Consider the following 25,427-nt stretch of genomic DNA (forward strand, 5'->3'; position numbering starts at 1 on the left):
TGTTGTCGCCAATTCTTTGCGGAACGAATAGTGCACAAAATCAGCCTTTATGTGTAATTTCTATTTCATATGTTAATGGAATTATCTGCAGTATTCGTTCCGGAAGGGATGCGGCGACAACGATTCCATCCACATGAGATTGCGGGTTGTTCGACAGGCTGACCGGCGATAAAGTCCACGCCTGATCGACCGCGGGCCAGGGGCATCGGACGGAAGACGACGTCAAAATGTACACTCGCTTTAACAACAGAAAACCACGCCCCCCGAAATCAGTGATCACATACCAAGGAATACTCAAACTCATCATCATCATCATCAGCCTGTCTACGCCCACTGCAGGGCAAAGGCCTCTCCCATGTTCCGCCAATCAACCCGGTCCTGTGCTTTCTGCTGCCACGTAATACCTGCAAACTTCTTAATCTCATCTCAAACTCAATACTCAAACTAAACATCAGCAAATCACACTCTGCCGTGACGCAAGAAAAGAACACAACATCGGAATCCACTCTCAAGAAATAACAATTACGTGACAGACACGCGAAATCATCGCGGCAATACACGCTGGAACACTACACTAAGTGAAGAAAATATGGGACGCGAATAAAGCATGAGTCCCGACCGAAGGTGTGAGAGCTATTGAAGAGGTGGGCTAATCTACTTGCCTGACGCCGCATAACAGAGAAGATGGAGGAACGCAGAGGCGGCAGCTAGGCAGCGAGCTCACATGTATCAACGTGAAAGTTTTCGCGCCGTAAATCTTTTTGTGCAATAGACTTGTGCAAACTTTCTTGTGCCATTTTACGTCCATGTACTGGTGATGTGGTGAACTGCATTTGTGTTCCTATACAGACAATCTTAGTTAACTGTGTGTTTATGCACTGTTTTGATGTCTAAAATTCTTCATAAATAGTCAAAAGAATTTCCTGCATTGAAAGAATTTCCGGCACTTGTGTCTGCCGACTTTACTGGTGTGCAATACGGCGCTTGCTTCCTGTTGCATGTACGAAAATGTAGCATCGCCAAAAATCAAGGCTAATTATTCCTTGGCCAAGCTGGGTCCTACGTGGCCTACAGCTGGCCGTATGCGCGAATAAGCACCGGGCCATGCGTGGTCCCACAGTGGCTGGCAACTGGCCATTTCACCGGCCCAAGCTTGGCACTAGGCTGGCTGGCACCTGGCCATGAGCATATTTTCACAGGGCCAAACGTGGCCCTAGGGTGGCTCGCAATCGGCCAGGTTGGCCGTTTAGGTCGGCCCAATGTCGGTGGCCATAACATCGGCCAACCTGAGGCCAGTGTCAATCCCCAAACGTGGGCCGACGTCGGCAGCTGACCTATGGCCGAGGTTGGCCAGGTTGGCCAATGACCTTGGGCCAGCGTCGTGCCGAGCACTTTTGTACCATTGGGTTACGTGGTTGATGCCTCCGGAATTAGGCCGGATCCTAAGAAAGTACGAGCCATAAACGAAATGCCTACGCCGTTGAGTGTTGCTGATGTCCGCAGGTTTTGGGGCATGATAAACTATCTGGCAAGGTTTGTGAGCAATGTTGCTGACGTGGCGGCACCGCTCCATAGTCTTCTAATATAATAATATCTGGGGTTTAACGTCCCAAAACCACGATATGATTATGAGAGACGCCGTAGTGGAGGGCTCCGGAAGTTTCGACCACCTGGGGTTCTTTAACGTGCACCTAAATCTAAGTACACGGGCCTCAAACATTTTCGCCTCCATCGAAAATGCAGCCGCCGCGGCCGGGATTCGCTCCATAGTCTTCTCGTGAAAGACTGTGAGTGGCACTGGGGCCCGCCTCAGAAAAAATCGTTCGAGTGTCTGAAGCAATTGGTCAACTCTGCGCAATGGGTCGCGAAATTCGACCCTAAGCTGCGCACTATTGTGTCCGCCGACGCGTCGTCATTCGGTCTCGGCAGTGTACTCATGCAAGTGCAGTCAGATGACGAAAGGCGGCCGGTTGCATATCACTCACGTTCATTAACACCGACGGAACAACGGTACGCGCAAATAGAAAAAGAAGCGCTTGCACTGACGTGGGCGGCGGAACGGCTGGAAGGTTTCTTGATAGGTCTGGAATTTCAATTTGAGACCGACCACAAACCTCTTGTATCGCTACTCGGACAGTCGCCCATTGATGTGCTTCCCCTTAGAATACAAAGATTCCGGTTGAGGCTCATGCGATTTCGATATTCAATCTCATATGTCCCAGGAAAGCAGATTGGCACCGCCGACGCCCTTTCTCGGGCACCTTGCGCGGAAACAGATGTAGAGAAGGGCGAGCTAGATTGCAGCGAAGTATCAAGCCATGCACAAGGCTGTGTCAGCGAACTGAAGTTTTCGGCACACTGGAACAAAATAAGGTTGGCGCAAGAACAAGACGAAACCTGCCGACAACTTCAGTTGTATTGCAGGGAGGGCTGGCCGCGTCGTGATAAAGTGAGCAGTTGGCTGAGCCCTTATTGGTCGGAGAGAGCGAACCTTACAATATGTGACGGTGTGCTGCTACATGGGTCTCGCCTCGTCGTGCCTCAGAAAGTAAGGAGTGAAGTACTTTGTTCATTGCATGAGGGTCACCAGGGCATTGTGAAATGTCGTGCAAGGGCCCGAGAATCTGTGTGGTGGCCCGGCCTCAGCGCCGAGCTGGGAGCTCTGGTAAACAGTTATCGAGAGTGCGCGAGGCTGCGCGTTCAAAAAGCCGAGCCCATGATGCCGTCCGAGTCTCCTAGCTCGCCTTGGTTGAAGGTTGGAGCTGATCTTTTCCATTTGCATGGAAGAACGTACCTTGTGGTCGTAGACTATTTTTCGCGATATCCGGAGCTCGCCCTATTATCTTCCACGACCTCAGCGGCGGTTATCGTACAAATCAAGAGGATATTTTCTAGGCACAGGATTCCAGAAGTGGTCGTAACAGACAACGGTCCTCAATTCGTGTCTGCAGAATTCGCGCTCTTCGCAGCAAGTTATGGCTTCCGTCACGTCACATCCAGTCCCAGGTACCCGCAGTCAAATGGAGCAGCCGAACGTACTGTGCAGACGGTAAAATGGTTGTTGGAAAAATCGCTTGACCCTTACCTGGGCCTCCTAGCGTACAGAGATTCCCCAGGTCCCTTGGGTACAAGTCCAGCCCAGCTACTGATGGGCAGGCGGTTCCGCTCCACGCTCCCCGTACACCCGAAAAAACTTGTACCATCAAAGGCGAGCAGTCTTAGAAGCCTCCGACACAAGGACAAGACGTTTCGGAATAAGCAAAGGCTCGACTACGACCGTCGTCATGCTGTAACTCGGTTGCCACAACTTGTCCCTGGAAATCGAGTATGGATAAAAGACAGCGAAATTCCAGCAACGGTGCTCAGTCCAGTCCAACGGCCTCGGTCGTATCGGGTGCGGACAGACGACAGGATCGAGTTAGACACAAACAGAAGGGCGTTGGTTAGATCCTTGTAACAAACCACGGTGTAAAGTTTGTGCGTATATGACCACTGCAAAGACCGCTAAAAGCACAGCATCTAATTTTTCAGTTAAGATTAACGGAGACTTCAGCTGCGACAGCACTAACGTGATCTACTTACTTGAATGCTCAGTGTGTCACATGCAATACATCGGTCAGACCGAAACATCATTTCGTATCCGTTTCAACAATCACAGAGCACACGCTAACAGTTTGCCACATCTTCCATTGTCTAAACATGTTCGGCTGCCAGGTCATTCATTTGACAAAATCATGGTGACGCTATTACAATCAGGATTCAAATCGCACCATGATCGCGAAGTTCGAGAATCCTTTCTGATCCATAAATTTAACACTGCATCATCCGGCATTAACGAGAGCGTAGGAAAAGTGTCGTGTCTTTCTGTGATGTCTTGATGTTCGAATTTGTGTCATAACTTCAATGAAACGCGCCTAACCCAGCTGCAAAAAAGTTTTATTATTCAACAACCGCTATCGTCTTGTCTCTTCGCGTGCAACTATCGAGACTAGTGCGGTCAATGGCTCATCGTTATAAGCGCTTGTTCATGCCCTTGATGCAGCTTGATGTACCACATTTGTTTTATCATTGTTTTGTAAATTTTGTACATTCACTTCACCCACGTGTTCATGCCCATAAAAGCAGCTGTACGCTTTTACTTGAGTTCATTCTGAAGAAGGCCGTGCCACGGCCGAAACGTAAATGAGTAAAAATATGCAATTTTCATAAGTGTGCTCCTTCATTTCTTCAACGACATGTGCACCGGACCTTCAGAACGTTATTTGAATTATATATATATATATATATATATATATATATATATATATATATATATATATATATATATATATATATATATATATATATATATATATATATATACGGCGGACAGAGTGAGCGGCTCCAGCCCCCCCGCTCGCGAACGAGTTGGTACGCCACTGGTCACAAGCTACGCAACGCACTTTAATGGGACTTAGAAGACACAGTGCAAAACACAGTTTTGCATCAGTCAATATGCTACTGAACATGCGACAAGAGGAACTACATTCATAGCAGAATAAAATTAGATATAGCAACAACAAAAAGGATGTTCAAAATCTGGCACAGGCATTTACTACACTTTAATTATAAAAGCCCAGCCATCATCCTAACAGTGTGGAATTACATTGTGGAATGTTCCTGATGAGTGCGCCACCCCACTACTTAACAGAAGTGAGCATTTTTTTAAACTGCAAGCACAGCTTTTGTGACACACAAGACTAGCTTGCCACCAAGGCGCACATACATTGTCTTAGCGGTGAGGGGCCCCTACTTCACTCGACTCCCCGAAAATCATATCGTCATACTCATATATAAATAGTGGTGTCCTAAAAACCGAAAGCCCTCATGATGTGACATGACACATTTCATAAGGCCTTTTATACAAACAAAACTGCAGAGCAAATTTCATCAGTTATGGCAAGCGATGGCACATCAAGCATGACTAGTGCTTTAGGTAACCTGAGCACATTTGCTGGTGCCGCCATTTCTGCAATGGTAACAAAGAGCATGGAAATCATGATGATGTACAATCATATTCACTAAAAGTGTTTATGTCAGCCAGCAAATGTGGCCTTGGAATTCAAAACGAGTCGAAACTTCTTGCTGATTTGCCTGAAAGTATGCCCTACTGTTTTAAAAGGGTGCTATTTATAAAGGGTACATGCTATGCGCAAAAAATGTAAAGCAATAGCTGCCATTGTTCTTCACACAGAGGCAGGGCCCCCAAAGCTGGCAGCCCCAAACATTCAAACTTTTGAATTATTACACCATGTTGGTATAACTGTTAAGCAATTAGCCTGGTTATGTACAACCGAAATATGCGCTGCACCGCAGCAGTACAGAATCGGAAACGCAGGAGAGATCACTCTTTCGGAGCAGGGGCTCTAAGAGGGAATGGGAAAGACAAATTATGCACAAGTGCTATGTGTGAATGATTATTCCGGTAATATAATTAAGGCAGACACTCCATTCACTTGAAGCGTTTTCGGATCTTTGAATAAATGAGTTCACGGTTCCATTAACTGCACTGATGACCGTGCTTGAGAAGTAACACCTACAAACATGCATTAAGTATATAGGCAGACTCCAAAGACGTGTCAATATCATAAGGTGTCTATGTATTCACATATACTGCCTGCTCATTCTGCTGCCACAACACAACTCGACATTACATCATTGTGTTTCTATGGCTTAAATTTTCTATAAATTTCTATTTTGGGTCTTTACGCCTCCCTTTAAATATATTTTATTCTCTTTAAAACAGCTATAGCTCTAGCGATGCAGGTTTATGTAACGTTTAAATGGGTTATTGTTTTAACATAAGAGGGCTGGGAAAATCCAAGTCTGTATTTGCAGCATTCACATTCGCTAAAAATTTTGGTATAGAGCAAGAATCAGTTATACACTGGGATATTAAGCCCATGCATGTCATGCATTCGTCGTGCCACGAGAAAGCTACACAAACAATTCGCAGCAGCCTAAGCTTTGTTGGAAAAAGTTTCCTCAGCTAAAGATCAGAGTCAATGTCCATGGAAAAAAATATTAGCAGATTCCAACCAATGGTCATGTTTCACATGGCACTAAATGCTGCTGGTCATCGAAAAACTAGTTTTGTGAGTAAAATATTTTGTCAATTTGGCTAAAAACTCACTTTTGTGCCACTTATTGACGTAAGGCTGAGATTCAGTGAGTTTATGGAGATTGCATGAAGGAGTAGCCACAGAAGTAAGGACATGTCCTTAAACCTCAGATCTTCCATTGCATTGTCACAACGATCGCTAATGTGTATCACACTTCAGATAATGGTGGCTACTGATGGTGGAAGATTTAGATGAGATCTACATAATTAATGAAGCTCCCAGCCACTTTATGTAGAAAGCAATGCGTGCAAAGCTGTCACTGACAAAATCTTCAAATTCATTCTAGAAGACAAATTGATATACAACTATGCCTGGACTGGCAAACCAAAATATAGTCCCATGATGACACGTTTGGTAGCACTGCAGTGAATAAAACTTTTCAGTGGCTGATCCCTTCAGTTCCGAGATCTCATCAAAATTGCATCATTCAAAAGACAGCAAGGTAACGTTTGCAGACTCGCCCTCGCAAGCGGAATGGTCTCAAATCTAGGACTACTAAATTGTTCCTTGCCGTTATTCCTCATATGACGATGTTGGATTCCAAGAAGCACATACCATTTTTAAAGAATAAACTTACATGCCACACAAATAATCTGATATTTTTCTCTAATGAGCTCTAACAAAAATCACACTAACAGCAGTTCTGGTGGCCTTTGCATAGGTATGGCACTTTGCTAGTCGTACATTTACCATGAATGGCTATCTATGCAACACAACATGTTGTGCGACATTCCGAGATCACAAGGAGACATGCGGAAAATGCAATAATCTAACTATAGATAAGATCACACACCCTAATCTACCTATGCGGGCCCTAAGAACTTTGTTTACTTATATTTATTTATTCTATTTCTATTATATTCGCATCATGGACAGCTGAGCCATCTGCAAGTCACACACAGTGAATAGCAACATCATAAATTCTACATTTTCAATGCACTGCCAATGACTTGGTTGAACGAAGTCACGGTGCTGCATCCGGCTTCACGCACACCACCTTTACGGTCACCACAAAGCGCGACACCTACACACAATTCAGTGTTGCCACAGCTCAAACACACATTGGTGATTGTTTTCTGTACATTTACCACAGAAGTGTACTGTCAGTGAGATATATGGATGATGACTTAGTGCAGCAGCACAGAATGCCAAGTGTAAGAAGTTCCGACACATCACGACATATTAGTTCTGTTGGTAGCCATCTGGTTCACTTGTGCTTTTGGGCGTATACTGGTGTCTATGCCATATGGTCGCAGGTGGTAAACAAGGTACTCCATGACGTACATCATGTTAGGGCTGACGTAATGGAATGAGATGGCTGTGTCACTGCAGCAGTCCATACCCTGCAAAAAACGGCATGATCAGAATGGGCAGATGTGATGTCCTTCATACATCTGATTACCTAAACAAGCTACAATGTGTTCAATGTTTCTTGGGTGAAAATGACCCATTCGTGCAAGGACGTGAGCACAGCATTGCACAATTTCAGAAGAATTGACATTTAGGCAAGTTCGAATTGGTTATGCATCTTTGAAATGGGCAGCGCAAAAACAAGGAGACGAGAAAAATCTGTGGCGTGTTGTACTCTTTCTCGTGTCCTTGTTTTTGGGCTGCCCCCTTCAAAGATGCATTGCATGATGGCTAACTTGCAATATGATTTTTTTCTGAGGTATATTCTGTGATAGGTGAACCGATATAGTTCGACCGAAAAGTAGTTGAAAGAGATATTTATGGAGCCAAAGTTTGGGCGAGAGCTTGTCTTCATCCAGGGCACTGCCTGACAAAAAAATAAGCCTTTTGGGCAAAGCACCTTAAGATCGAGGCTTGTCCGTCCGTTTGGCGCCCGTGCGCACGGCACAGCACCGTGGGAAATCGAAACATCAGGTTTAACAATACACTTATATCCATCATAATTGTTACAAAACAATATAAAACACCTCAAACCGCAAACCCTCTATACTAGTCGGCGACTTCAACCTGCACATTATGGACCTTAGGACCTAACTTTGTCGTCAACTCTCACTGTCCACTGTCACGGTATATAGAAAACTGTTGCTATAGTCGAAATATATATGTGTATATCAACAAAATGTTTACAGCACACGAACATCAATCATAATTGTGACAGAACAATATAAAACACTTACAAGCCCGAACCCTTTATACTAGTCGGCGACTTCAACGTAGACATTATGGACCTTAGGACTTAGCTTTGTCGTCGACACTTTATGTCACTTTATGTCACTCAATTTACATTATATGTGGCAACGCTCGGGTAACGTACGATTACTCACCCATACGATACCCAGAGCTTCGCCCACTCGTCGTCATTCCCTTCATGGAGATGCGTGGATCTTTGTCTACATATTAAGTTATTAACTTGTAAGACCTTTCACACAGCTATTGGTCGTCACTTTATAACTTCATCTTCCTGCAAACCCCTGCCTTGCTTGGATTGCATCCAGCACGAAAATTTTACCTGTCCGAAGAAAAGACAGACTGGCATAATGATTTCTGGAAACAATTATGTGACTATTAATGCAAATCTGATAAACAATTAACGCCACCTTGAGGTCAGTGTGACCAATGTCCACAACTGCATCAGGAGTGAGGCTTAACACTGAGAGTTTGAATGCAGATTTTCTTAGCAGCAAGCAACAAGATTAAAATATAACTGCTACATACAAATAGCACTCAGAAAGATGGATGTATCAGTTGAGTATTGTATGCTTTGGACTGTCTGTACGGCAATGCCATAAGGAGAAATATGTTTCTCATGAGGCCTCATCTTATACAGGCTCCTGAAATCAAAGAGAGAGAGAGAAACGAAGGAGAAAGGCAGGGAGCCTAAAATCGAAATTATTCAGAAACTTTAGCGGAACAACAACACTTGCCAATTGTGTATCTCTGTGACTATGTTAATGGCCCACAAACATGCTAAAACACATCAAGCCATCACCAGAAGCTGTAGGAACAGGCTTTATGCAAACGAACCTCCTTGACTGGGTAGTAGGTGTACGACCAGAACCAGAAGTCTTTGGGCATCTGTCCAGGTATTAGATGGCTCTCGGGCACGAGAGGGAAAAAGCGACCCCTGCCGACTGCGTCCCTCGAGTCGCCCGCGGCCACGCCAAGCCGCTGCAGGCATCGACCCATCTCGACGTCCTCGGCGCCGCCGGCGTCGGCGCGGCAGCCGTCTTGCGGCCGCCGTCGGGCAAGCCGGCGCAACGCCTCGCGGCTGAGCACGTAGCCGGCGCCGCCACTCATGTAGCCCTGCTTGACGTACGGCTTGAAGCGACAGCCGTAGTACACGGCCTGCGAGGCATTCTTGTCGCGCAAGAAGTAGCGCAGGTTTTCCAGCACCACGTACGTGTCGTCGTCTGCCTTGAGGAACCAGTCGTGGTCGTGCATGTGGTGCAGCGCCACGTAGTCGAACGCCGCCTTGGTCTTGGCCCACAGGTGGTTCCGCGACTCGGTCACGTTCAGCGCCACGGCCGGCAGTTGTGGGTCATACTGCGTGCTCATGAAGAGCAGCGTGTTGCAGCGGCGGCCCCACGTGGCCTTCACGTGGCGCGCCTTCTTCGCGTGGTTGCGCGGCTGCGTCATCACCCAGCACAGCACTCGCACCTGGCGACGCAACTCTTCGGCCACGCGGTCCTCGTCTGCAAGTGTTGCAATCGTTGCTGTTAAGGTTGCCTCTGTTCTTTCGCATCATTTTTACACCCGCTAAACCACCGTGAATGCAATGCTTTTATAATCAACGTGAGCTAAGTAAGAAGAAAGTATCTTTCTGGGAAAGCACTCGTGCCGAATCAACCCTGGCTTGAAGAGCCACTTCCAAAGCCCCATTGTGAATTCCAAAGAACCATCCTAGCAGAGTAATACATAAGGATTTTTTCAAACCTGTTCACTGTCACACAACATAGAAGAAATTATTCTGTATCTGCAAGTACTGTGATGTCCCGGACACTTTATGCCATATGGTATGGGGATGCATACAAAACCCCAGCACCGCTGCACTAACCGAACAGCAGAGGGAGGCCAAGCTATCGGACCCAGACCTGAAGAATCAGCGAAGCCTGGTTCAACGGGTAGGAGAGATGGCGAAGGCCCGCGGCTACCTGGAATAAGGAGGCCGCCCTCCTTGGGCTCACAGTGCGCTTGCTCAAAATAAACGTTTATTCTCTCTCTCTTTCTCAAAAAAGCAATCTTCACTATACCAGAGCGAGCACTCGCGTCGGCTAGCGTCTGCAAGCGCAGCGCACTCCCAACTGCCGCAGGAGAGGCAGCGCATCATTTTCGCGAGACCCCCGCCTCCTTTTTGCAGCGAAGCTGTATACGGCTAGGTCATTCCGTCTGTGTGCAAAAACCCCCAGCGCACGTATGTGTGCAAACCCCAGAACTCAGCACTGGTCCACTAAAAATGAAGAAGAGAACACACAGGCGGGAAACGCCAAGTGAGATCACGCACGACAAGGCAGACCAGACGACGCATGTCGTGGCAAAAACACGCGTGCTGCTCAAATAGAAAACTTTTGAAGTAGCAATGCAAAAGGGACTTTCTGGACAGACATTTCGGATTTAGCTGCAGGTTCGACTATGTGGCCCAACATTCTGAGCCACCTCTACGTCGTGTGCCAAACAGCTTTGCTGGTCGTCTACCTTCACAGAGTGGAATGACTCCTGAATTTTCCCCCGTCTCTTATAAAGCATCGAGGCGCACGAATTGAGGGCTACACATTTAGGGGTGTTCGAACAGTTCAGTTTAGAACTGAATATAATACGAATAGAATACTATTGGGATCGTTTTCGTAAAGTAAAGACGGCCTTCGAATCCTACAACATTTTATAATAAACAAGCATTCACACACAAAGAAGGAACGTTACGATTACTCGCAAAAATAGCGCATTTAAGTACACTTGAGGTAAACTCGTATACATCAGCGACTAGACCCTTGAGATATTTCGTAACCGTAGGCAGAAATACAGCAGTGAGTACGGTTTTCCCAGTGTCACTTTGTCACCATCTTTAAATTAATCTGGGACATAAAAATTAGGCAACGTTCAACCGAACACCGAACAAGCATCGACGTATGTAATGGTACAGATCAACCGGTTATCACAGCACGGGCCTTCGCAACAAAAGCAGGTAAACACCACTGCTTAACACTGTACCTACAAGAACAATAAGTACAAACACAGGACTGGCGTCCGTCCACCATGCGAGGGTTCAGATGTATCGCGAAAAGTCCGGCCAATAGCGCAACCGACCTCCTGACGAAGATAGCACATTGATAACGCTTTCGTCTCGACGAAACTGGACTTTTAAGCAAACACGCCTCCATCCGGTGACCACTATAGCGCCGATTCAAATACCGCGGTATTTGAATGATGACGACAAGCAAAAATTACCCTTGGCTGTTTCAACGTTTCGTTCCTTGGGATTCTCCCGTTGGTGCTCATCATTTCAAAAATATTCGATATCGAAGTTCTCGAATATGCACACACCCTCATCTGCATTGGTTAAAGTACCGAACTTACGGGTCGTGGTCAGTGCCGTTCTGAGAAAAGCCTGTTGCGTCGGCACTCACAGCGCTGTTCCCTTGAAGGCGCGCAGCTTTCAGCATTGAACATCAACCGTCAAACGCAAGCGTGTCCTAGTTTGCACACATCATCGCCACCGGTCGATCAACGTGCCGCGCTGGCTCATTCCAAATGCACAAACCTGGTGAGGGGCCTTTTAAATCTGGTGTGGCTGCAAGGATATCTGCAGCAATCCTAGACTAACATGTAGATATGAAACGCCATTGCATATCGCTCTGTATGCGTGTCAGCTGCCCACACACACCGCTTTGCACTTCACCTGCGCTATTAGGCAAAGATAATCGCTAAGCAGTGTCTTTATAAACTCGAGCAACCCTTTCATCCCATTAATGAAAGGGTTGCCCCGGGGATCTTAGCCACGTAGACTCTGAGGCGTCAGCCGCCTGCGAGAGTGCATGTTCAGTGGCTCTAAAGCGTGCAAATGCACGTGAGCTTAAATTGTTCCAGATAATGTTTAACAAGTCGCGAACGCACATGACTATTTCCAGGAACGTCCCGCAGGGTTTTCGTCCTACCAAATATGAACTATCAAATATTAACAACAACGACAACAACAACAACAACAATAATAATAATAATAATAATAATAATAATAATAATAATAATAATAATAATAATAATAATAATAATAATAATAATAATAATAATGACAACCACAACAACAACAATTTTCGGGGTGTTTAGGCGGTAAAACCCGGATGTAGTTCTGAAGCAAGTCGCAATGGAGGACTCGAGATTAATTTTGATCACTTGGACTTCTTTAAAGTGCACCTAAACACAAGTGCAAAGATATTGTTGCATTTTGCCCTCATACGATCATATGGACACGTGGTCGTTACGGCGAAGCAGTCAAATCGGTAAAGACTGAACTCTTCACAGGGTGCACCCACAGGGCCCAACAAAGGAGGTAACGCTCACATTACAACGATAGCGGTCAGTCCAGTCGCGGATAATCTTGTCTGCGGTGAAACGCGTCGGCTTTTATACATATGCGTCCTAACGTTTTCCAGTGCAATCGCTGCTTCCCGCGTAAGTTGCAGATTGTACTCAACTATAGCAGTCGTGCACGAAATCTCTGTACAACACGCCAGACCATTCGAGAAGTCTCCAGCTCATTCAGACGCGGCCTACGCCGAGCGATAAGCAGCGCAAATGTTTCAGACGGTGGAACCTGGCTGCCATGAAAAAGATCAGTACGCTTGTCAATAACTTAGGAAGCATGCTACAGACCCAATGTTTTTTTCTTTCAAAGCAACATTAAGGTGTTTATTCTCTTTCTCTCATTCCTTCACAACATTGGCCTCACCGACAAGCTATAATTTATTACCTCAACATTATCGCCTCTACTTCACATTATGCGTAGCATGATTGTGTACTTTCCTTTCACTTTCCCCCCGTTTTTTCTCTCAATTATTTTCTCCCGCTGCCTTTTTGTCCCCTATTATCTTCTCTCTGTGCAGGGCTGGCGGAACTCTCTGCATTTTATCCATATTTGGGCCTCGACTCGAGTCCAGCGGGCGACAGGCGGCGTAATACGCCGCCGAAAGCAATCAACTGACCGCTGTGGTGGAACTCGTCGTCCGGTCCGTGCCCGGCGAGCGGGACGTCGGGCGCCGGCGGCTCCTCGTCCTCCCAGTGGTCGGCGTGCGGCCCGACGGCCGACAAGAAGGAGTTGGGCTTCCTGCGGGCCAGAAGCCACGGCGCCACAGCGGGGTGGTCGAGCGAGAGGACGCTGAGCAGGAGGTAGGCGCAGCCGAAGCCGAACGTGATGCCCGTGCCCAGCGGGAGAAGGAAGCCCCGCGGCGCGGGAAGCCACGCACCGCCTCCCCCCGAGGGCCGGCCGCTCTCCATGTCCCTGCTACGAGGGGCAAAAGGAACCAAATCAGAACGTGGACAACATTTTGCCCGGTCAGGGGGCACTGTGACTCTCTGTTCTCTGGCGATTAGCGATCCACGCACGCAATACACTCAGAAACACACACAAACAGCACGTGCGAGCACAAAGGGATCTTCTGGAAATATTTTACTCCGTCTTCCATTGCGCAAATGGAGCATTAAGCCCTGCGTAAGGAGGAAAGTTGGGATAGTTGGTGTCGAGCATAGGTGGACATGATTACTAGCATAAAGGGGACAACGGCAAGCTGAAATGGGGACACTGGACCGCGCTAGCCCGTGTCCCCTTTACGCCAGCAGCCATATTGCTCTCTTTCTTCCCGTGTCAATGTCTCTGTTTTCGGCCTCTCAGTTTTTCCTATATTCACGTTTCAGTGGCTTTCTTCGAGTGCAACCATGCACCAAGTTGCCCAACAAGCAACTCTCTTGAGCTAGTAATCATGTCCTATTATCCTGAGCATGGCCAAATATAAACTTGTGTTCCAAGGAAACAATACAGAACGCCGGTTAGGAGACTGGGTAGTGGCACATACTGCACGGCCACGCTACACTGAAATGCAGAGGCCATATGCGTAGCTGGGAGGGGGTCTAAAGTGTAGGAGCCGCCTGCCACCAACGTTTCAACAGCGAAGCAGTTTAAGCTTTTCATTTGTCTGTAGAGCGTAGACCAGAAACGCGCGTTGCCTAGCAACCACTGGGCACATCCATGCCTCGCTTCGCGTGGAAAGAGAACCATATGATTGCAGTAACGTCATCAACCTCGATCATCATCGTCATCATTTCTTCCACCGCCGTGCCGCGCCTATCGCGTGCCGAGAGACGCGAGCTAGAGAAGAAGGCGCTCACGACCTCCGCCCAGTCGTGTTTCGTACTACGGCGAAGTATTCCTATTCCCAGACATGAAAATTCCCTATCTCGCGCTTTTCCCACTGCATACTTAAAAAGAAATCCCAGCATATTTCCCTGCACAATGATAGCGATGCGCGCATGCACGCACGCACGCACACACACACATCCATATATATATATATATATATATATATATATATATATATATATATATATATATATATATATATATATATATATATATAGTTGAGAAAGGAAGACAAACGTGCGAAACAAGCTTTACTGACGACGAAAAATATTCGCATTTGCCAAGAACTATAGGTGGCGCGCTGTGCGATTCAAGATGGCTCCCGGAGGAGGGTCAACTCGTTTGTTAACACAGGAACAGATAGGTTGTGCTGACGTACGGCCCGTGCTACTTTCACCGGATGAAGTCATGAGCTGCACTGAAATGTATATGTGACCAAAGTACATTCCCAAACCATAGAAAGTGCTAAGCGCTCGCCACCTAATTATTCGCTGCTGCGTGAAAGGTTAGATTTCAGCTCCGTTACCGTGCATAAACAATGCTTTGCGAAATCCTCTGCGTGCTACAGAAAGCTACATGACTTAGAATTGAAAAAAAGATGGTTGATCCCTCCGTCATAGGAATCGGAATAACACGAAAGTAAAGCGTGCTCTTACAGAAGTAATTGAATGTTTACTATACATTGATATAAGAGAGTTTGTACAATGTATACTGATGTCTGGCAGCTATACAAACGTTTAATGTTGATGCACCCACTTTGATGATTGGTGGTACATCTCCATCCCGACGACTAACGTCCATGTTAAATGATTACACAACACCTTGTGGTAGCTGTAGTAGTTAACGGTGAAAGCGTAATCAGAGAACGAGGTGTGATAGCCAGAAGGGCGCCGCATATTGGACGCAGAACTTGGTCCATAACTTGGTCGCCATCCCGCGGCATGTTAAAATGTGATTGAACACCACGGCCGGACTAGAGGGAAACGCAAAGCGCGTCGTGCCGCCCCCCGGCCGCTATTTATCGCTCTTCAAGCAGAAAGGCAACGCCCCGCCCGTCTTTCGCTGGGCGAAGGAGCATGAAGGGACGCCGAAGTGGGGGGGGGGGGGGGCTGCGTGGCTCGAGCAGCAACTGTGAACTTTGACTATAAGGGCGCGGTCGTTATGTCGGCAGACATCAGCAAACGGCTCGTATACGCTTCTACGCGCTGTGATTTCAGCGCTTCGTGCTGTGTCCACTGATACGAGAAAATGCACGAAAACCACTTCTTTCACGGGTACAGACGTATTCCCATACACCAGAGTTTTTAACACGAAAGTGTTTTATGCCGGGGTTCACCAAGTACATCCGTCACGGATATGGCGTTGATAAAATGGACGCCAACGGGTGAGAAAGAAAAAAACCAAGAAAAAGATACCCCGCTGGGAATCGAACCCACGACGTTGCGGCGGCGACGGCAAGCGCCCGACGCCCTACCGACTACGCTAATTCGGGAGATGCTAGACACGGCGCGAACGCGCCTTATATCTATCGCACATTCTCTTTCGCGGCGGGCGGAGCGGGGCGGTGCCGCCGTCTGTGAGATGTGAAAGGACGTAATGCTTCACGATCGACACTTACTAGCGCTTACTCCGAGATTGCACGCGATATCGGAGGCCATGGTTAAAGCGTCTCGATACCAGAGAGGTAGATTGGCCGCGCTGGCGTCGCCGAGGCACCCTTGAAGCAGTTACGTTCTTTGCCTTTCGCTTCGTGTTAGCGTGCGTCGGCTCATCGGAGTAGTGCAGCTTCCACGTGCACCAACGGGATTTCTCCGCCGCCGACTGCTTCGATTGCGAGAGCACCGACTAGTAAAACTGCTGCAATATGCGTTGCAGAAAGGACGCGATTTCGACGGACGAATGTCGTGCCTTCGTGGAGCGAGACAGAGGCCAGCGGGACGCACGCGTTTGCGGCTGAGGCTACGAACCTCTACCTCCCGTGTTGCTGAAGCGCAGTGTGTGTTATGTATGCATGAGCACAGGCGTCCGCTACCCATTACTAGAAAGCGCACACCGTGCCGTTTCTCTCCTTAATTGACGACGCATTGAAGAAGTGCATACCGGGTACCAGTGTTGATTATGAGCTTGTTGGTATCATCCTTACGCGGGATTCACGATTCGCTGTGTCCAAATATATGTTCACCCCGTCAGCTACCACAACGGTTTAATCATGATCATGGGCGTTAGTCGTCGCGATAGAGACATGCTGTCAACATGGGTGCATCCAAGTGAAACGGTGCTATAGCTACCAAACACGAATAGACGTTGTACAAGCTCTCATATATCACTACACAATAAGCACTACTTCTGTGAAGACACGTTTCACTTTCGTGTTATACCGATTCCTATGACGGAGGGATCAGCCATGTTTTTTCTAGAGTTACGCGAGATCGGACCAAAAGGAATTAGCTGCTAGCCTTAGTTCGTATAACATTACGTGTTGCTATCGTGTTCACTGCTTCGCCATTTCGGTGAAGCGAATTTTTTCTAAATATCAAGGGGCGAAATTCTCTTCCCACCATCTCTTGAATCTCCTTCTCGCCCCCTCCCCCTTTCCCGCGCCACGCCGCCGCCGATTCGATCAACCCCGCGCCGTTCACATGCCGCCGACAGAGGTGGAAACACCGGCGTGCCGGCCGCCGGCGATTTTGGGACCGGCGCACAGGTCTATTCGCAGGGCTGTGGGGGGCCGCCGTTTGGGTGCGGCGAAGTGAAGCACTGCGCCATGACACTAATGGCTCATTCACACTGGGGAATCCGCCGGCCACAGCGACCGGAATTCACGCGCCGCCGAAATTCCACATTGTTCACACCGCTTAGCAACGCACCGCCGAAACTAGGACGCCTAGTTGTCATCGTCCCTTCGCGCGAAGGAACGCTGGCATCGACGCGCTCTGCGTTGTGAACGCGTTTCGTTATGGCGGAGCGCATAAACAGGAGCAGGGTCGTGGAACTGCTGGGCCTGCTGGAAAGGAACTTTCTGGCGATGTCTGACGAGGAGAAACATGCGTTCGCCGAACAAGAAACGACGCAAGCAGTCATGGTTGGTTCGCCCTGATTTGCGAGACGCGAGAAGCTTGATCGAGCCGAGATAATGCTACCCGTTTTGCGAGATCGCGATGATGTATTGCAAAGATGCTAATCGTGACAACACTTGGCAGTTGTCGAGAGCTACAGGATGATTACGAAAGACTTCCCTGTTGCTGCGGGCTTCGACGACTGCGATATCACAAGCGCGCCGCCATTTTTCGAATGTTCGACTCGCGTTCCAATTGGTTCGCGGTGAGGGAATCCGGCGGCAGCTGCCGCAAAAATCGGTCCAGGACCGATCGGCGCGAAATGGGCTTTTCCGGCGGATCTCGCTGCCGCCGAAGCGGATTCAGCGCGCTCTCGCCGCCGAATGTCTCAGTGTGAACGCGCCCTAACGAACGCCGATAGCGAGCGATCCGGCGGCGACGCAGTTAGGGCATCTCAATGCCAGCGAAAAACGCTGGCCGCACTAGCATCGACAAGTCGCCCTAGACGCAGTTGTGTTCTTTGCCATTGGCTTCGTGTTAGCGCGTAACGAGTCGTTGTCGGAGTAGAGCCGCTTCCACATGCACCAACGGTGTTTCTCCGCCGCCTACTGTTTCGAGTGCGATAGCACCGACTAATAAACCCGCTGCAATAAGCGCCGCAGAAAAGCAACGACGTCGACGGGCGAATGTCGCGCTTTGCTAGAGCGAGACAGACGCCAGCAGGGAGCGGAACGGCTGCGCGCGTTCACGCCTCAAGCTACGAACCTCTGCCTCCCGTGTTGCTGCAGCGCAGTGTGGTCGTGTATGCATGAGCACAGGCGTAGGTTAACCTAGGCAACCCTTGCTGTTTGCCTCCTCAATTGACTACGCTTTGAAGCAATGCATAACGAGTACAAGCGTTTATTACGTTATCGATGATTTTTGCGCAAACTTTACAAAAAGTGACTGGGGACAGAGAAGGACCACACACACGGCACATATGAGCGCAAACTAACAACTGTTTATTAGAACTACGGAATGAAATATATACGGTGACCCACGCATGCGCAACGCTGCCCTAGCTACGACGCCCCCTGCTCTCCTTTATCATCTTGATTTCCATATCGGTGAGCGCAATAGAAGGCGCGCTTCTATATTGCGCTCACCGATATGGAAATCAAGATGATAAAGGAGAGCAGGGGGCATCGTAGCTAGGGCAGCGTTGCGCATGCGTGGGTCACCGTATATATTTCATTCCGTAGTTCTAATAAACAGTTGTTAGTTTGCGCTCATATGTGCCGTGTGTGTGGTCCTTCTCTGTCCCCAGTCACTTTTTGTAAAGTTTGCGCAAAAATCATCGATAATGCTTAACCAACTAGCCCACTGCCAAGTTTTTCTCAAGTTTATTACGTGCTTGTTGATACCACCTTGGCGCGGGATGCACGATATGCTGTATCCAGGCATGCGTTAACAACTTCAGCTACCACAACAGTTAAATCATGATCATGAGCTGTAGTCGTCGGGATAGAGATGTGCCACTACGCGTCAACGTGGGTGCATTCACGTCAAACGGGGCTATAGCTTCAAAACACCTACAGACATTGTACAAGCTCCCATATATGAATGCACAATAAACAAGAAACTGCTTTTGTCAAGACACGCTTCACTTTCGCGTTATATCGATTCCTACGACGGAGGGATCATCCATGTTTTTCTTGTTTTTTAGATGTGAAGCATCTTATAGCGGAGTTCAATCCGGTGGTGGTGGTGGTGGTGTGCGGTGTGACCACCCTTACTGCGCATGCGCAAACCTTCTCCACTACCCCTCTCCACTCGCTCTCGCCACTTTCCCTCTCCACATCACCACTCCCCTTCCCTGTCCCCCTCTCATTTCCCTTTCCCATCTCCCTCACCACTCCTCCTCGCACCTCCCATCTCTCCCTCTCCCCTCCCCCATTCACCCTCTCCCCTTCCCCTCCTCCTTCCCCCTCCTCCATTCCCCTCTCCACTTCCCCTCTCCCCTTTCCCCCTCACCACTCCACCTCTGAAACGCGGGCTTTACATGCCGAAACACTGCTTCGCATCGCGTCATGGTCCCCTTTAGCGGGAGATGGTGTGATTTTTTTATATTGTGGCGCGCCCGCGGCACGTAGCGGTGCCGCGTGTGGCATCGTTGATTGTGACGGCATTCTGAACCCGATGCGCGTGTTTACTTGAAACGCTTAAAGATATATCGGAGGCGCCCTTAAGGTGCGTTCACACTGAGAGATTCGGCGGCGAGAGCGCGCGGAATCCGCTTCGGCGGCAGCGAGATCCGCCGGAAAAGCCCATTCCGCGCCGATCGGTCCTGGACCGATTTTTGCGGCAGCTGCCGCCGGATTCCTTCACCGCGAACCAATCGGAACGCGAGTCGAACATTTGAAAAATGGCGGCGCGCTTGTGATATCGCAGTCGTCGAAACCCGCAGCAACAGCGATGTCTTTCGTAATCCTCCTGTAGCTGTCGACAACTGCCAAGTGTTGTCGCGATTAGCATCTTTGCAATACCTCATCGCGATCTCGCAAAACGGGTAGCATTACCTGGGCTCGACCAAGCTTCTCGCGTCTTGCAAATCAGGACGAACCACCCACAACTGCTTGCGTCGTTTCTTGTTCGGCGAATGCATGTTTCTCCTCGCCAGACATCGCCAGAAAGTTCCTTTCCAGCAAGCCCAGCAGTTCGACGACCCTGCTCCTGTTTATGCGCTTCGCCATAACGCAACGCGTACACAACGCCGAGCGCGTCGATGCCAGCGTTCCTTCGCGCGAAGGGACGATGACAACTAGACGCCCTAGTTTCGGCGGTGCGGTTGCTAAGTGGTGTGAACAATGTGGAATTTCGGCGGCGCGCGAATTCCGGTCGCTGTGGCGGGCGGATTCCCCAGTGTGAATGAGCCCTTAAAGCGTGCTCTCCCACGAGCCATAGTTGAGCTTCCATAATCACCCTCTTCTGGGACAGAGAGAGGGCGCGAGACAGACGCGTGTACAGCTGTGTCACGCCATCGAACTTATAGAGGAAGTGCTTCCTTTATTCATGGTATCAGGAACGCCGGGGCGAGGATCGTATGGTAGACAACGCCACTAGCCGCTGGCTCCCGCCTACAACGGCGCACAATGCGTCAGGAGAGTCGACAGCCGATCCGCGTCCCCTTCCTCGCCGCCTTCGAAAGCGCTGGCACAAGGGGACAGCCATCACTCGCTCCGACAGACAGCACAATGCTGGCACGGCGCAGCTCAACCCCGGCTCATGAAGTGCGACCAGACGACAGCACGTGGCATGCACGCCGCCAACCTACAACTTGCACTGCATGTGTTGTTAACGTGAGCGGCCTAAAATATTGGAGATCGAGGTTGGCCAGCTATGCTTGTCTTGTGTCATCTACGCTTGACGGCTGCAAGTCAAGCTACGGGACTTGACTTGCATACGGTCGCGCGGCTCAGTTACGGGCTTCCCCAGGACGAATTGCGATAGACAGTGTGGCGTGTTACCGCGATCTCACCGGACATTTAAGTAATAACTTGGTTTTTTTTCTATCTGTTTCTTCTTCTGTTTCGATTTCGATCAGCGGGAGCCAGGTTGGGGTATACCTCTTCAATGAGACGCTGTCGCTCTTGTAATGATAATGAATTAAGAAGGCGAACAGAGTTGACCGACGATGTCATTACGTATCAGTGGTTAACGCAGCGGTGACATCAAAATGTAAAGGGAACTAAATGTACGAGCGAACATTGGACTCTCTTTGTGTGCGTGTGTGTGTGCGAGACAGAGACATCAGGCAGAAATAAAGTCAGGTTCGCTACGTATATGGGATATCCCATATCAGTGCAGCACGCGCATTTCTTTTTTTCTTTCGATGTCCTCATATCCTGCATGCACATCTTTTACAACACTCAAGACAACATTGATGGAGCGAGTGAGTGCCGAAGTACGACACGTATATCAAAGATTGCAAACGCGTATCAAATTGACAGGCAACTCAATTATTCGATTAACATTAAATGAGGACACTGTTGCTGTTATTAGCCAACATTAACCATCCCTTACCGTTATGCAGCCACCGTACGACAGCACTGCACAGCGTTAGCAATCGTTAAGCCAAACTTAACTTAACCAGCATTAGACGACAATTAGCCGTACTTTAGCTGACATTAGGCAAAGTTAGCGAGTGCGGCCAGCATGCGAGGAAATACGGTAAGCCGAGACGTTCACCGCCCGTTCAAAAATTGAAGAGGTGATCTGGCATATTAACATAGCTTAAGGCTCAGTTGTTACGGTGTTCGACCGCTGACGCGAAACACGCTGGTTCGATACCGGCCGCCACGGTCGCGTTGCGATGGAGGCGACGTGCGAGAGGCCCGTGTGCTGTACGCGATGTCAGTGCACGTTAAATAACTATGAGAAGAACTCGAGTTTGGCCTAGTGTGCGTTTACTGCTTGAAATGTTGACCGCTCACAAATGACAGAGAAACGTCGGGAGCGCTCTTAGCGTGCACTACCGCCCTTGTAGAAACTTATTTGACCCTAAGAAGCACGGGCGATGCAGCGAAACCAGGTGAAGCCGAGGCCGCGACAGCGCTAATATGTGCGACAGCGGCAGACACGCACACGTGACATCTTCGAGTAAAGCACACAAAAAGAAAAAAAGTCAGTCTAATTCATTGGTGTCGTGATTAGTGACTGCAAGCGCAAAAAAAAGTGCGCCCGCATTTGCTCGTCGACATATTTATGTTTTTTCTTTCCTTCTCGTTGCGTCTCTGCATGCAGTTACTGTTTGTGGCACGCGGGCTGTCGATGGATGACGTATGAAGATTGCGCTGGCCATATACAACCCTCTGCACGAGAGATATTCGAAGCAGCAGTCACGACGTTGTCTGGAAGCTGTACTTCCCATTAAGGAAACAAAGCAGACGATATTCTGGTAGAAAATACGCGCATAAAAACGAACTTGAAAGACAGTCTGATTGTCCTAAACTTTCTTGCTATCTAATGGTCAAGCAGTGGCTATCTTACGTGAGTTATACGCTGTGTAATTATATTTTTATAACATATGTGTTTGCACGTATGAGCAGTGATTGTTAACTTCCTCGTTTTTCAATAATTGCCTTTGTCTGTATATGTGTATTAAATCCACTACAGCAATAGTATTTTTTGGGTTAATAACATTTTATTAGTACACTATAATATGTGATATATCTCGACAAGTACTTCCATAATTATCAGACGATCAATAAGACATTTGCAGTCATTTGTAACTGCGGTATTATCAGCAACGTACTGATTGTGTGCAAACATTTACTGGCTGATAAAGAAATTTAAGGGTACGAAATATGAAAAACGCCAGGTGACTACACTGCAACGCACAAGAAAGTAGTACGCTAGAAGAACAGCCTAGAACAGGCTTACTGTGAGGTAGCCAGAATTGAACAAGAAGAAGGAACGAACAAAAACATACGATAGTCACGTGGCATCCAATGGCTTTCTTTACCAACTGGTGAAATTGGCACGCAATTATTACGTCGCCGAAAGTGCCGCAGTGAACTTCTCTTAGAAATGCTTACGAGTTTCTCATTGTCCTCATATAATTTTTTCCGTAAGGCGGCCCTCTTCTTTTAAAATAAAATCGTGGTCCTCGATAGTTGGAGCACCCCGTATATTATGAAAGAGATAATTGGCAACCACTCGTTTGCAGCACACAGCCACGAGGAAATCGATGCTGATTTCTCAGAAAGGAAAGCTTCTTAGTCAAAGAAAAGTTCACCCTGGTCCGGGGATCAAACTCAGGACCAATGCCTTTTCGGGGCATTCGCTCTACCAACTAGCTAATCTGAACATCTGTGTTAACACATTTAGGCGACAAGGCAGAGATGCACCTCTCGCCATACTGAATGCCAGCTGGGAGAGTGGGCGTCTCAAGCCTTGCTCGAATCGAGCTCGTGCCATCCCTATTCTCAAGCCTGGCAAGTGTCCATCGGAAATAAACTCCTTGCGTCCTATTGCCTTTCTCAGTTCAGTGGGAAAGCTTGTGGAGAGGGTATGGATGCGCCTCGACTCGTTGCTGATGAACATGAATGTCTACCCTCCACAAATGTCAGGTTTCAGAAAGGTTCGCAGCAGCATCGACAGCGCCATTAGTCTTATCGACTGCGTAAAACTCCACAAAGCTGCAGGCAACATTACTATCGGCGTATTCCTCGACATTGTTCGATAATGTGGCTCACGAGGCTATTCTACACGCCCTGAAGTCTGTTGCTATTGGCAGACGTACGTACCGCTGGCTCTCAGACTACCCCATTGATCGGTCAATGTCCACAGAAGAACGTGACACAGCCTAGCACACAGTGCATCGAAGAGTTCCCCGACAAGTCCGACCTTATTCAACATCTCTCTTATTGGACTGTAGAAGGGGCATTCCTACATCGGTTGATATCTCTCTATATGCAGATGACATCTGTATAAGGAGCAGTGGTCGCCACAGACTTCTCCTACGAGCAAGCTTCCAGAAAACTATCAATTCATTCGCAAAATTTCTGCACACACGAGGTCTAATGATGTCACCATAAAAATGTGCTGCCATTGCTTTCACTAGGCGTGATGTCTCGCGCTATACATTAAAGGTAGCGCATTCTCTCATTCGGCATGTATCAAGTTACAAGTTTCTGGGCGTCACAATCGACAGGCCACTGACGTTCGAATATTTCAGGACAAAATAAGGTCGTATGCAAGCTGCTTGTTATCAAGCAACGCTGCCCCGTAAACGCGAATGTATACGGCCCTCGGCGAAGGCCTACGACACAGCCTTCCTGCGCTCCAGGGCATTTCTCAAACCAATATACAAGCACTCACTGGAGCTCAAGCAAAGGCCCTGATGATGCGCCTCGGCCTACCAAAAAATTGGAACCCTTGCAGAAAGCAGACGCCTATCGGTTCCAGTGCTTCTGAAGCAGGAGGTTCTTCGAGTCCACTTGCACTGTGCCACCAGAGTGCCGGGTCATCCGCTTGCTTCAGACAGCGATCGTGTGGTGCGGAGCTTGCTCCCGCTGCATTATCAAAGCGCATCTATGCCGACGGAGCCATCGTGGAAAATTCTTTCGTGGTCACTTTTGTGCCTGGGATGAAGAACAAGAAACATACACCCGGACCAGCACTAGCATATTTTGCCCTAGAGCACGTCGACAACCGCTACAAGTTTTACCGTCATATTTACACTGACGGCTCTGTTAAGCCTCATCGTCTGCCACTGGAATGTGGGTTCCGTCTGAGAATGTCACGTCAGTCACCAAACTTCACCTACAGCCACTGGCTAGGCTGCAGTGCGGGCTGCTTTCAAGTACATCGTATACCAGACAGCTGACACTTGGGTCATCTTCACCGACTCAAGAGCGCAAGTACTGCAGAATGGGCAAGTTGGTGCATTATGACATCGTATTGGTATAGCGCAGCTCAGTTTGAGCATAAAGAAAAGAGGCTACAGCGAAGAAAGAAGGACAGGCAACAGCATGAGCGCTAATCCTGTTGCCAGTGTTTCCTTCTTCGCTGTAGCCTCTTTGTCCTCATGCTCAAACTGAGCTGGGCTATACCAATACGATATCAAGAGCGGCCCTGCAGTCCATGAAGTCCCCACGCACGCAGGAACAACTCGTAATGGACATGAAGTGCCTATGCAACAAAGCCTGCGAACTGCATCACAGCATCGTTCAGCCATGAATACCAGCCCACTGCGGAATACAAGACAACGACCAGGCTGATCATGTCGCTAACGCCAGCCATGACGCCTCGAGATAAATGGTAGAAATACCTTTCTCTAGAAAAGACGCGGCG

The 25,427-nt window shown here is 48.4% G+C and overlaps 1 protein-coding gene across 7 annotated transcripts in view; it reads right to left on the bottom strand.

Moving 5' to 3' along the window:
* Positions 1-4,422: 4,422 nt before the first annotated feature.
* The window catches only part of LOC119386526 (glycoprotein-N-acetylgalactosamine 3-beta-galactosyltransferase 1), a 164,526-nt gene continuing 143,521 nt past the window's right edge, over positions 4,423-25,427 (bottom strand). For all 7 annotated transcript variants that reach the window (XM_037653795.2, XM_037653794.2, XM_037653796.2 and 4 more), the window contains 3 exons: positions 13,325-13,623; positions 9,156-9,823; positions 4,423-7,504 (listed from right to left, as the gene is read on the bottom strand). In XM_037653795.2, coding sequence (XP_037509723.1) covers positions 7,334-7,504; positions 9,156-9,823; positions 13,325-13,616 — 1,131 coding nt within the window. In that variant the 5' untranslated portion in view covers positions 13,617-13,623 and the 3' untranslated portion in view covers positions 4,423-7,333. The remainder of the gene's footprint in view (positions 7,505-9,155; positions 9,824-13,324; positions 13,624-25,427) is intronic.

Source organism: Rhipicephalus sanguineus, chromosome 3 (assembly GCF_013339695.2).
Source record: "Rhipicephalus sanguineus isolate Rsan-2018 chromosome 3, BIME_Rsan_1.4, whole genome shotgun sequence".
NCBI lineage: Eukaryota > Metazoa > Arthropoda > Arachnida > Ixodida > Ixodidae > Rhipicephalus > Rhipicephalus sanguineus.